This window comes from Blennius ocellaris, assembly GCF_963422515.1.
Source record: "Blennius ocellaris genome assembly, chromosome: 1".
NCBI lineage: Eukaryota > Metazoa > Chordata > Actinopteri > Blenniiformes > Blenniidae > Blennius > Blennius ocellaris.
The window spans coordinates 19,886,958-19,900,211 of NC_137650.1; the positions used below are offsets into that span (position 1 = coordinate 19,886,958).

The 13,254-nt window shown below is 40.8% G+C and overlaps 2 protein-coding genes across 2 annotated transcripts; both read right to left on the reverse strand.

Annotated features, from left to right (window-relative positions):
* Positions 1–812: 812 nt before the first annotated feature.
* On the reverse strand, positions 813–7,765 carry kifbp (kinesin family binding protein). Its single transcript, XM_080501046.1, has 13 exons — positions 7,298–7,765; positions 6,804–6,902; positions 5,382–5,461; positions 5,104–5,162; positions 4,822–4,946; positions 4,333–4,426; positions 4,112–4,224; positions 3,666–3,815; positions 3,278–3,352; positions 2,467–2,629; positions 2,186–2,360; positions 1,913–2,098; positions 813–1,735 (listed from the first exon to the last, which is right to left on the reverse strand). Exons 1-13 carry the CDS (start codon positions 7,751–7,753, stop codon positions 1,597–1,599), a joined length of 1,914 nt encoding a protein of 637 aa, XP_080357172.1. The 5' UTR covers positions 7,754–7,765; the 3' UTR covers positions 813–1,596.
* Positions 7,766–8,747: 982 nt separating this feature from the next.
* On the reverse strand, positions 8,748–12,464 carry mpc1 (mitochondrial pyruvate carrier 1). The gene is made up of 4 exons (XM_080513979.1): positions 12,275–12,464; positions 10,574–10,670; positions 10,183–10,315; positions 8,748–9,608 (listed from the first exon to the last, which is right to left on the reverse strand). The coding sequence occupies exons 1-4, from the start codon at positions 12,347–12,349 to the stop codon at positions 9,581–9,583; spliced, it is 333 nt and encodes a 110-aa protein (XP_080370105.1). The 5' UTR covers positions 12,350–12,464; the 3' UTR covers positions 8,748–9,580.
* Between the last annotated feature and the right edge of the window lie 790 nt (positions 12,465–13,254).

Here is a 13,254-nt window from a genome sequence, read left to right on the forward strand (position 1 = left end):
AATGTCACAGCTTCAAACCTCCACAACAATCACTTGGGGAAGTACAAAGCAAAGCTGAATAACATTACCGGTAGTGGAAATTGTCGATGCATCAGAAAAGGCACAAGATTTTGCATGAAGTAATAGTTTCCTGTTACGAAAACATGTTAATCAAAACATTTATGAATATTCCCAGTTAACTGAAGTTCACTTAACAGGACTACACTCAAAAACTATATACATTTTTCTAATTGTATCTTGGGAACAGGTAACAGTGTGATGTGTAATGGTGTTTTAATGAGCTACTTTGCACATATGACCAATCCAACATGGCGTCAGACCACATGCACTCCTTTTGTGATTTTGTTTTCTTTCTCAGTGGCCTCTCATCCAGGTAGTGCAGCCCGTCCACCGCGGAAGCCGAATAGGAAGAACTGATGATGACAAATAACTCAACCCCTCAACCACACATCTGATAGGCTGGAAAATAAATTCTCCTGCGGAGCAATTTACAAATGTCTGAGGATGCGCTGCACTCAAAAGTAGCTGTAGGTTTGAAGGTGAACGTGGGACTATTTCCGTTTTGTGACACACTACACTGGAAAAGTTAAGTTTAGGAGGAGAATGTAGGGATAGGCTGGTGGTTTAATTGATGGAAAAATGGCACAAGTTTCCCACAGTGGTTAAGATTGACACTGCATGTCTGCAGTATTTAATCAGTCAACGTGCAGTTTTATGTGGCGTTGATGTTAATCAATTTTTAAAAATCTAATATGACGACAATCTGACGCTACTCAGTAAGTTCGATGTGGGAACAATAAGTGCTCAGTCACTAAAGGTATTATTTATTTTATTAGAGACAGTTATAGACGTAATAATGTGGGAAACAGATCCCATATATACACCAACGTGTCCAATGCTGACAAACTTTCAGCCTTCCACTGAGTGAAGTGCTGCAGTCAAAATCAACATCACATTTCTGTCATGTGGACAAATACCACTAGAGGCATTCCCTGTCCACTCACCAAAAAATAAAAAATAAAAAATTGCACATATTGGTATTGTGGCACAACCAACCTTCTTCACTGGTTTAATTGTCATATAGAGTTTGCATAAAACAGTTGATATCCTTTATGATGGAATGGAAACCACACAGTTTCTTCAGATGCAGCTCATAACATGCACATTATGCATCTACATACTAGACTAAGGTTATTTCGGCCACAAAGTTATTAGTGATCATTGGACACGTAAAGTCACTGAAGATGCATTTTAGGAGCCTGGAGTGCTTTATATAAAATAAAGCCACAATAAATGAAAACCAATATGATTAACACTACAAAAACAAGAATCAAGACTGGGATCAGAGAAGAAGAACGTGAACTGAGCACTGAATTGAACACTCATAAGACAGAACACATGTACAGCCAGTAGTAATTGAAGCAGTCTTGTGAAATAAGCATGCTCACCCCTAAACAATCTGTAGTACAGTCTGAACATGAGTCAGTCAGTTAGATTGAATTAGTTGAATGTCCAAAGACTATAAATGTAGATATATTGGCTCTGTTAGATGGATTTAACACAAGTCGTGACGCAGTCGGTGAAATGTGACACTGCTCAGTTGTTTATCGCCATCTTCGCTTTGATTCGGTTGATTTTGAGGGGAAGGAGGCCGGCCATCTCAGTGCTCAGCTCCAGCTCCGTCTCCACGGTGCCTGCTGCTTCAGGATGGGACTCGCAGTACTGCACCACGTACCTGGACAACGGGGGGGGGGGGGGGGGGGGAAGACGAGCGCGTCAGTTACTTATTCCGTCAAGGAAGCCATTTTGCTCAATGGATCATTCATTGGCCTTGATGTTAATTGCTGTCACTTTCAGGAGTTTGGCAGAAAGTATATGGAATGGAATGGAATACAACAAGATCAATTCATACTTGTAGTTTTCCAGGGACTTGTTGAGGTTGTCGATCTGAACAGAGGGTGACGACGTCATCAGCCGGCTGTGGAGTCTGGCCAATCTGAAGCGAGCCACCAGAACTGGTCTGAGCACCTCGTCCTCCAGATGCTCTGGAAACTTTCCTTCGGGACAACAAAGGGAGTCCAGGAACATCTGGTAGTACCTGGAGGGCGGAGGACCGTTACTTAGCGACCAACGTCGGGGTGCAGAAACATTCAGGGGTGACTCAAGAAGCAAACCGTCCGCTCACTTTGCAGAAGCCGAGCAGAGGTGGTTGAATTTCTTGATGGTGTGGTTGTCTAAAGTTTGCGTATCTGCTTGTCTGTTGGCCACCGTCAGTTTCAAGTCCATCATTTCGTTATAGGTCTCGGCCAACTCAAACATCATCTGCCTGCGGATCATTAGGTAGTACTGGGAGTTCAGGTCTGAAAGAAAAAAAGAGTGTCAGTGAGTCCTTTTCTCTGACTGTTCTACAGAAATGCATCTTGTGTAAACGGACAGAACGACAATTCCAACTTCAGAACTGGGTACCATTGCAGATTGGTTCCAACATGTCCACTCTTCGTTTGTGCATTTTGCAGCATCGCTCTGGATCTTCTTCGAAGAAAGCCAGGATCCGAAACAGAGCACTGTGATCCTGCAAAATCTCGACATGGTCGGTCACGTATCCATCCATCTGAAAGTACTCCTTGGCCTTAGTGAGAGGGAAAGAATGAAGTATCATATCGTTGACCATACATACAGCTGGACACAAATGTATTTCAGCAGCTGGTTGAGAATTGTTTCCCCCCCCCACAATAACTATTCAAATGCGATGTTATGACTTTGTATAGCAGCTTATTGGCTCCTTCTGAGTAACATGAGGAACAAATATTGGCTCAGCCCATCTCACTGGATGTAATGGCAGTTGAACTCACTCCATAAAGGTTATAATACAATTGGAAATAATACATTGTAGGCATATACTAACAAATGTATTCAAATATATTTCATTCAAAACATTAAAAAAGAAAAATAACAAATACTGCTTTACTTTCTCGGGTAAGTTTTTTCCTTTCTCTGTCTGGAGCAATGTTAGGTTGTTCACTATAAACTACATTATCTGCCACCATAGTGAAAGAATTGCACAAGAGGACAAATAAAAAAATCCAATGGCTTTTTGCTGTGGATTTCCTGTTCTTCTCTCATTATGTATATAAATGGATCCAATAAATGGATTTTAACTCAGATTTAAGTTATTATATCGGGCATTTTAAGAAACTAAATGTAATGGAAACCTAAGAAGACAAGCTTGTAGTGCTCTGTGTGTGTGTGTTGACCATGATCAGTATGTGTTGCACACCTGTGTCACATAGTTCTGTCCCACCAGAAACACAGCTCTGGCCTCGGTGAAATCCAGAGGGAACAAACACATCACCTGAAAAACACAAAGCCTGATAACGCGCCTCTGACTCAAGTACTAATCTGGAGGATTGGCGCCCTCTAATGGTGAGATAATACAGCCAGAATTTGTCCCAAACAATGGAAAGTAGTGCTGTTATGACATCTATGTGTTGTTCCTGCATCATTCCCAGACAATGTTTTTGTTAATGAACTGGTGACATCAGAGTGATATCTATTGTAACTGTCAGGGATAATATTTATTAGCAAATAGAATAACAAGGACGAACTTTAAAATGACAATATTCAGCATTGTTGGCAGCAGAAAGAGAATCAAACAACCGACAGACCTTTTCTTCCACACTTGCAATTGAGTCGAAGGTATCTTCAGAGCCAAAAAGCAGAGCACTCTTTCTCCCCTTCTCTTCCTCCTCCTCCTGTTGTCGTCTTGCTCTTTTCATCTCATCTTGACGATCAGCATCCAGCTTCCCAATGTTGTCCTTTAAACCGTTAGACCGTTGTCAGTTTTCGCTACACGTCTAGAATCCGTAAAGTTTCAACCATTTCTTGAATTTTAATGGAAATAAACATTTGTATTTTTCATGACTTGAATTCATAAAAAATAAAACAAAGACAGCAATATTCCAATTTTTTTGTCATAAATCTACAATATATGAAGGTTTCAGTGTTTCAAACAGAGGATGTGAAAAATGAAATTCCTAATTGTATAATTATCAGAGAAGCACTCATAGAGTTTAGAGCTGACGTCTGTGCAGAAAGAAAAACTAAGCCGTACCTCCAGCTGCTTCTTAGCATCTTCCAGGAGGTTGAGACAATATTTAATCCAACATCTTGCGATCTCTGCTCTCTTCTGTCTAAGCTGTTCTCGGCGCTCGTTCTCCGCATTACCTGAATACGAGAATTCAGGGTGAAAAAAAAAGAAAGGAAAAGAAAAGTCAACTCTGAGCGCAACTGTTTGGAGACGCACAACCGATGAAATGCTTTGCAGACACTCACTCTCCTGTGCTGCAGCTTCAGATGGAGCCTCTCCTGCCAGACCTGATATGACCGTAGCCGCCGAGAGGCAATGTCTGCCCTCCATGAACCGACCCTGAAGAACACACACACACACATGAACACAGAATTCCAAATATCTGTACCATTTTCTTTCCAATTACCACTTTCCAGGATTTCACCAAATTGCCCCCATGAAGGCCAAACACAAGTTTAGAGATTAAGGATTTACTGCCTGCAACTTTAAGACACATGGATGCGACCCTCTTGTCCAACAGGACAAATTCCAATTTTTGTGGCCTCTCATCCTGTGCGATGCATTAAAAAGAAAGAATCAATCCATTTGGAAGGAGTTCCCATGTTGGACTTCACGGGCGGTGGTGAACCCCTTAAAACAATTTGCAGCCTGTATTCCTTTCACCGAGACATTCAGTTCACACAATTCTGTGAAAGTTTAGGAAATAAATTAGTTGTTCAATTCAAAGCTCATACCTTGGTGATATAATATTGCGATAGTGTGGCGGCGTTTAAAGCCCACTCCATTGGATTGAACTGATTTAGTTGTAGCTGTCTCTGCAGGGTGCTGTGGCAGTAGGTGGCTGCACGCTCAGTCTGACCTGGAAGGCAACACACGAATCGGCGTATTAACGTTAGAATAACTGTGGATCAAAGAAGTTAAGAAGTAAAGCAGTAGTATTATCTCACTAAGCTTTTGTTTAGTTTTTTTTTTTAGACTTAATATAAAAATGAGACACTATAAAATCTCGTACTCACCCAGGCTTTTATAAACTTGTGCAAGATAGTACATGGTGTGTATAAAGGCCAACTCAAACCTGGCACGGGTGAAGGAATAGAATAGAATAGAATAGAATAGAGAAATACGTTATTAATAACTACAGAGAGAAATTCTCGTAGCATAGCGCCACACCAAAAAAACCGCACAGAATAAATAGCAAAGAAGGTAAACTGAAAGTTAACCGCAAATGTAATCATATCAAGAAAATGTGTGACCGTAAACATCTCGCATGAAGATATATTAGTTGACGCGTCACCTCTTGGTCCTTTCCTGATGCGTTATCAGCTTTTCCTCAACAGTGAAGTACTCGGTCATATCCGTGGGAGGAGTCCCGTCCTAAGACAAAATCACAAAGACAGATTGCTCATTGTAGTTTAAACTGACTGTCATTTCGTCTTGCGCAGTGACAACACAGCTCACCTGAAACATTTGACCTTGGTGGTTTATACTTCCTATGTTCCTATGTTGTATGTATGTTCCTGTGTGAATGATGAAGTGCCTCTTTAAAAAGGTTCAGTAGTGACGAGCCTTGATTTATTGTATGCATGAGTGTGTTGATGTTTCAGTAGTGGATCAGTTAGTTTTTTTTAAAGATTGATTTTTCTTATTGTCCTGCTGTTGGAAAATAATTGCAAACAACTTGTAGTCGAATAATAAGATGGGCGCTCTGAGACAAAGCAATCCGAGTACCAGATGCTTGGAGATCATTTTTTAATCCTAGAACTTTGTCAACTCAATTTTGGGAGGGATTGTCACTAACCAAGGGAGAAAATGCATCAATCAATCAATGTGCTGCGTTTGTATTTCTTCTAAACAAGATGATAGTAAGACATCCTAAACAAAGCAAAGTTTCACAATGAAACAGTCAGAAAATGTCAAAATTGTAGTGACATAATAATTTTCTCGAAAGACGAATATATAGAGATTTTCTTTTTTTAAAAGGAGACATGAAACAATGCAGAGCTCCGACTTCTCATCAAAGGAATCATTGTTGACCTCAATGGCGACCAGCACAGTCACACGAATCAGATCCACAACAATGCAGTGGAGGTGGACACTGCATTGTTGAAAGCGAAGCTTTCTTTCAGAAGATTGAAAGACCAGAGAGCTGAAGAGACGGCAGAACATATCACAGAGATTTCACTAAAGCTGCTACTTGTTCCAGCTGTTTGCGAAGAAAGTTTGCAGCATCTAGTTAAAGCAGAAACTTTAAATCACAGTATCCCAAACCAAGTCTGTCATCTTTACGACTCTCTCAGACCCGTTTGCTAAATGTTCTCAGAGATGCGAGTTCTCAAACTTAATTGACACCGCACCAATAGTTGGCGAGACAATGCCTCACGTAAAATAGTTTTCCATTGCTGCAATTGCATTTTAATTATTGATATGACGCCACTTGAAACAAGGGTGATGTTAATGACACTTCGCATCGCCGGGCTGAAAGCATCCCTCCATGGATCTGTACTCAATTTATCACTTGCAGCTTATCCAACACAAGTGTTGCCTCAAGGTCTGGTGCATCTCGAGGCAGGAGAGAGTTGTAGAACAAGCAAACTACTTACAGAAAGGCGATTTCTCAAGTTTGAGATGTCGTGAGGCAACAACACTCACCCCGACATCATAAGTATTTAAAGAAAACCAATCAAGCAAGTCGGGGGCACAACAAAACCAGCCTTACCTCTTTCATGTAACGTTGGTAGATGGATTCAGCAGATTCAAGAAATCCCTGAGCCATCTCCGTCTCATCCCGGCCGGCCCAAAGGATGCCGAGCTGGTTCTGAGAACACAGAGGGGGGGTCAACACATGAGCCTCAGATGATCTGCATCAGCTGATGTCTTGAAACAGTGAAGCCATTTGTGAAAGAAGGGACTACTGCACATCTGTAACCAGATCTATGAACAATGATTCATTATGATCACACTGAATGATCCACAGGGATGAACTAAATGGAGATAGGTGTAGACTCCACGCAGATCTATAGAAAGATGAGCAAACAATGATCTGCGATGTTTAAAATGGAATTGTTCAATAATGTTTTGGGGGCTGAAGGTACTCTTTAAATTACAAGTGTTGCGTGAGATTTTAGACTTAATCTGCAGTGTCAGCAGCTGGATGGAGGAGAACTACCAGTCAAACGTGCATCATTACAGAGTGACGGCAGGCAGCATTACCCGGACATGGATATACAGCGACACGTTCTCCGTCGACGCTCTGCATCTCTCCAGCTGCTTCATGCAGTTCAGCAGATGCTCCTGGCCGGCTGACAGCTCCTCGGTCTCCACATGGTTCACGCCCAGGTAGTACTCCACAGCCCCGAGCTTGGCGGCCCGCAGCCCGGCTGCGGAGTCCCCGCTGAAGCCCCGGCCGAAGACGTCCTCCGTCTGCCCGTCCAACGGCTCCTCGGGCGGCCGCTGCTCGCTGCTCTCCGCCCGGCTGTCCTCCTCGCCGTCCCCCGCTTCAAAGCTCTTCAGAGAGCAGTAAATCTCTCTGAGGAGCTCCCTGGCCTTGTACTTGGAGCGGAACGGGTCGTTCTCCGGATCATTTCGTGACTCCATGTCGGTCAGGTTGAGGGCGTTGGAGAATTTGTCGCAAACGGCTCTCCACTCATCACTGCCGAGGGACGCCATGTTGGTCTTCTTCTCATCACCGCCCAGCTGGCAGCTGCGTATAGCTAGGCGATACCTGGCAACCTTGAGGTTGCCAGGTATCAGTAACCGAGCTTCTTAAAACAAGCGATTTCATCCACCTTAGTTCAGAAGGCATCATGACACCAACAACTCCCAATTGTTCCTTTGTTTTCAATGGCGTCCTTTGTGTCTAATCAGACTAATGTTGGTAAAAGCTGGATTGTTTCCCAGGAAAAAATAAAGAAGAGCGGCAACTTTTTTATTTTTATTGTTCTATGGGCCAGATCGAACCGTTTTTATCAGCCAAATGTTTCCAGTTGACCTCGTATTTGACACCCAAAGTGTATTATATCCATGCTAATAGTCTTATCACTGAAAATTAAATATATCTACACAGAGGTGCAGTTTTAACAAGTTCCAACACCCCAAGTGTATTTGACAATAAAATGCAACTCAAACAAGAGTTGTCTTCATGTTTCAGTTCCTTCAAAACATCTTTTTGAAGTACATGATTTTTGTTTTTTTTTAAATCTGTGGTTATATTAGGCAGGAATGATGTCCATCATCTCAGTCAGCTTGACAAATGAAGTGAAACTGTTTTCACATAAACTGCTGTCAAGAGAGCAGCAATTGGAAATACTGTTTCTCATCGTGATGCACAAATGATACCTCGCTATGACATCCAATTTGCTTCTCTGAGCTTACTGGAAGTTCAGAGATTGATTTTCTATTTATTTTCATGAGTGAAACAAAGCTAAAAAAAAAAAAAAAAGAAAAGAAAGATGCATAGCTCCAAAACTAGGAAATAAAAAGTGTTTGTTTAAAAACATTCCCTCACTATTACGAGTGAAAACATGAGATTGACCTCAATGATTACATGTATATTACACTGTAAAGGTGGAAAGATGCTTGACCTTAATAACAGGGATCACATGAAAACTGCAGGTGTTAAAACTGAACTTTAGAGAAACCATGAAGACACTGTGAAAAGGCGTGTTTTTAAAGCCCGTTTATTTTAATAAACCCAAAGAATCAAAACATTTATTGGGGGAAATAATGTCAATTATACAGTGACAATAAATTAAAGTGAATGACAACAACACAAAGTCCACGTTTGGTCAGCACTGACAGAAGCAGCTTGTCTACTCATGATTGAAACCTTCTGAACAGTCTCAGGTCTCAACAGAATCTTTACAATGTGAGATGACGTTTAATTTAAAAAAAATTATCAGTTATGTATTCAAGATCATCAGTTGTACAGACATTGTACAGCATTGCACTAAACCTCCTACACTGAAACCGAAAACTGAGCTGCTTTCTCTTGTGTTCATGGATAGGTTAATGGACAAGTCTGTTGCCAGTGATGACAGCATGAACCTTTCTGCACAAGCTGAACTGTCATTTTATTTCATTTTCCGAGCAGGTCACGACTTGGAAATTGAATAACAAAAATAAAACTAAAACTAAATCGCATGATAGGATGAAGTTCGTCTGAAAGTGTGTAACAGCAAGTGGTGGATCCTTTGTGCAAGGTAACAAACTGTCACTCTGGCCTGCAGACTGAACCTTCAGTTTGCAGTCTGGTGTGTCACTTCAAATGTGGCTAAGATCTAAAACTAAATCACTGCAGTAGTCCTGACTTTAATAAGAAACTTTCGTCTGTCTGCGTAGTAAAGTGACTAAAATTTCACGAGTTGACTATCTTGGTAACATCAGGGTAAGAATTTCCTAAGTGCATTACTGATTGGATTTGATGTTTAGGTGCACGAGAGCCGATATCCAGGTTCGCGGTTATTGCAGCACGGCGCAACTCAGCTTTTGGCTTCTTTATGAAGATTTTCCCTTTTTCTCGAGGCTGAAATAACAAACAAACAGTCAGAATAAACAAAATAAACAGTTACAAATAACAAGAATGAGTTGACAGAAGTTCCATTGCGATGTAATCGTTTTTTTCTCATTCACCAAGTGCTAAAATACCGTATTTTCCAGACTATTGAGTGCACCTGAATATAAGCCGAACTCACAAAAATACATATGTAGGCTGCACTTGACTATAAGCTGCAGGTATCCACATTGTAACAGGGCAGGAATACAGGGTTTGCTCATATTTTCATCCATTCCTTGCAAATCTTTCTTTCATAGTGCTCAAAATTCCGGCACACACGTGATAAAAGTAGCGGGAAATTACGGTAGCTAAATAGACAATGGTATTGGAGAAACCTCCTCGTCAACACATAACAAGCCAAAATAAACAGAGATAGTTTGTGAAAGCAAATAACACGCAAGAGCAAGTACAACATATAGAATTCATTATGCAAATTCTAATCACAGATGTTTCATTTTTAAGTGTGATTTTACAAATCTGTTGAACTTTTTGGAGTCTCACAAGAACAAGAACTTAAAAAAAAGCACCGTAAATGGTTTCTCACTTGTATTTGATGAGACGACTTCCCTGAACGAGCTGTGCCGACTCGTTGGTCAAATGGCAGGCGAACAGAAGCCAGTTACGTGGCTGCACCTTGTAGGCAAACCTCATGAAGAGGAGTGAATAACAGCACAGAGCTGCGGGGAAAAACAGCAGGAAACATTTTAAATACAAGAATGGCTTTTTATATATAACCTGCATAACTGCATACACATTGTGCACCTCTGTCTCTGTCGACCTGAGATTTGCAACTAAATTGAAATGCAAATCTCAGGTGGAGTTTTTAGTGCAAATTTGTTTAACTCTATTTATTTTTTCCTGTAAAAAGGACAAATGACAGCACAAAAAATGTAAGACAGGAGCGCTGACTGAGTACTGATACATGTATGTCTTACCAAAGGTCATTCTGCCACTGATAATTTCAGGGCTCTTCTTCATATCCGTGATGGCGGCGATAGGAAGACCCCAGTTTGCCACAGGACCCCAGAAATGCTGCACAAAAAAGAGAGAGAAATTAGGCGTTTTATATCGATTGTAAATGTATGTGTGAAGTTGAAAGTGGTACATATGATAAAGAGCAGTGGTTGTCAAAGTGTGTGTGTGTGGGGGTGGGTTGTGATTTAGGTAAAGAAATAGGAATCATCTAGAAGTATTCAAAACAGCAATTTATAAATAAGCCTCTTGGATGGGACAAATGACGTAAAGAGAAAGAGAACATTTGTTGACTTACCGTGCTGTTGAATGTTTGAGGTTTGGAGTTTTTTGGTGCCACATGGAAGAAGAGGAGAACATGAAGAGACAAAAGTTGTATGGAGATTAGTCAAACAGAAATCACAACCACCTCAATCAGATTAATTCACCAATGATTCAACTGATGATTTATATCCATCTTACAAATAATAACAAATATGGCCGACTTTTAGTAGCCGTCTCGAAGCAGCCCCCAGGCAAAGCCGCACAGAACACATTTGTAAGGGTCTAAAAGTCTTCAAAACGTACTCCTCGTTCACGTCTGCAGTGCAATTATTTGTCTTTTAAAGCATTGTTTACATATTCGGGACAAAGGTCATCGGGGGACAACGTGGATGATCCAGCGTATTCATCATATGTGCAAACAAAGCACCTTCCTATATCACTGCTTCAAAGTTACCACTTCCATCTCAACGAGGGAATGTGGCTGATCTGTCTGGAGTACACACACAACCAGGGCATCGTGTAAACATTAGCCAGAGTCTCATAAACAATCGAATGACTTCTTTCAGCTCAATGACAGAACAAAGTTTCCACAGTTCGACACGCAGCAGACAAGAAAGTGCCTTTGGGAGTTTTCACAATAGGGCCTCTGAGGGGCAAGAGCATACTCTCAAGGTTAACTATTTAGTTTTAGATGTTTTAGACATGAAGGCTGAAACTGACAAGCACACAGATTGAACCACAGTTTCACTCTGCATAAAAACAACACCTTTTGGTGCAAGGTTGTTTAGAAAACAAGTGGCCATCCTATAACAGCACTTACCCAGATGACAGCAATTAGCATTCATAAAAATATTTTGGAATGCTGTTAATATTTTACTCGCACTGAAGTACAATTGACATGTATATCACTACCGCGTACATCCCGAATTTGAATTGAACTGCACATCTTTTTCACATTATCTGATAAATCTATAGTTTTAAGACATGATTAATGCCGAATCTCAACACGACTTAACAAATTACATTAATTCTTATACACCGTGTCTCTTTTAGGACATTCGATTCAAACGTAGATGAAGAAATTGGAATATTTTGAATATTGGAAAGTACATTTTCACGAGTGCATTCTTAATAATAAAAGTCCTTGTGATTGAGTAACAACTCATATAGCAGCTTCAATGACAAGAGGAATGACTGCTGATCTCCAGAAAGCAAACTACCAACCTCACTTTTTCTGACATTCTGGCATAACCGTACCTGTTGTTGTTTTTTTGTTTGTTTGTTTTTTGGTATATTACTGAACAATTCTCAGGTCTGGGCAGTAAATAAAGCGAGCTGGTAAACATTAGCCAACACGAAGTAGCGGCTAGCTGCGTTAGCGTCAATGTGCAGAAAACCACGAACCTCGTCAAATAGTCCCTGAACTCTTTGCTCTTCAGGTGGTCGACGGCTTTACGAGCGAGTGTCCCCGCCATGGTGTTGACTTCAGGAGGACGAGCGTCTCAGCCAAGAGGAGCGGTGTTTCTGTTCAGTTTGAAGGGCGACCGAGGGGCTCCGCTGCTCAGAGGACGACCGCTCTGATTTACGCCACTGTCGTAAAACACACGGTTCCACATCCAGGCCACTTGGGGGCGCTGTTCATCGTCAAATCGGAAATTCACAAGCGAGCCCCAAACGTCAACTCGGATGATTTCCCCTGAATCTTTAATTTAAAGATGGTGCATTTTGTCGTGCGGTGAAGGTTCATGGCTTATAATTGTAAGAACTGAAAAGAGCGTCTTGTTTTACTATTCATCCAACAGCATGCAACTGGTAATGCTTCATATCCCATCAGCATTCCTCTTTCAATTCGACCAACACAAACATAAACACAGGAACATATTTGTCCCACAAAGAAAGTTTCTTCGATAGAGATGGATAGAGCATCCTTCTTGTGTCCTAGCAATTCATATTTACAGTAAACAAATTAAAGTATGTGTGCAGGTCAAATTAAATTTTGACCTTCAGTAAAAGTTTCTGTTATTGTTCAAACTTCAAATTCTGGTGCTTTTATCAATTTTAATAGTTTGTCTATCCAAATGATAAGAAAAAAAAATCCTTTTAGGCCAAAAGTTTAGTTATCACGTACTTGAATTTGTTTCTACTTATCGGTACTCCATTTTTTTATTTTATTTTTTTTTAAGCCTTTTATAACCTATTCCTGTACCTGCTGGTACAATGGGTGGTCAGGTACCCAAAGTCCTTCATTCCCTCGGGCATAAAGCTTTTAAACACAGACTACACTCATTTTAAAACATTTTAAATTCCAACTACCATAAATATCTTAACTATATTACATTTGTCTTATTTATTGGCTTTTTTTCCATTTCACCGTCTTGTG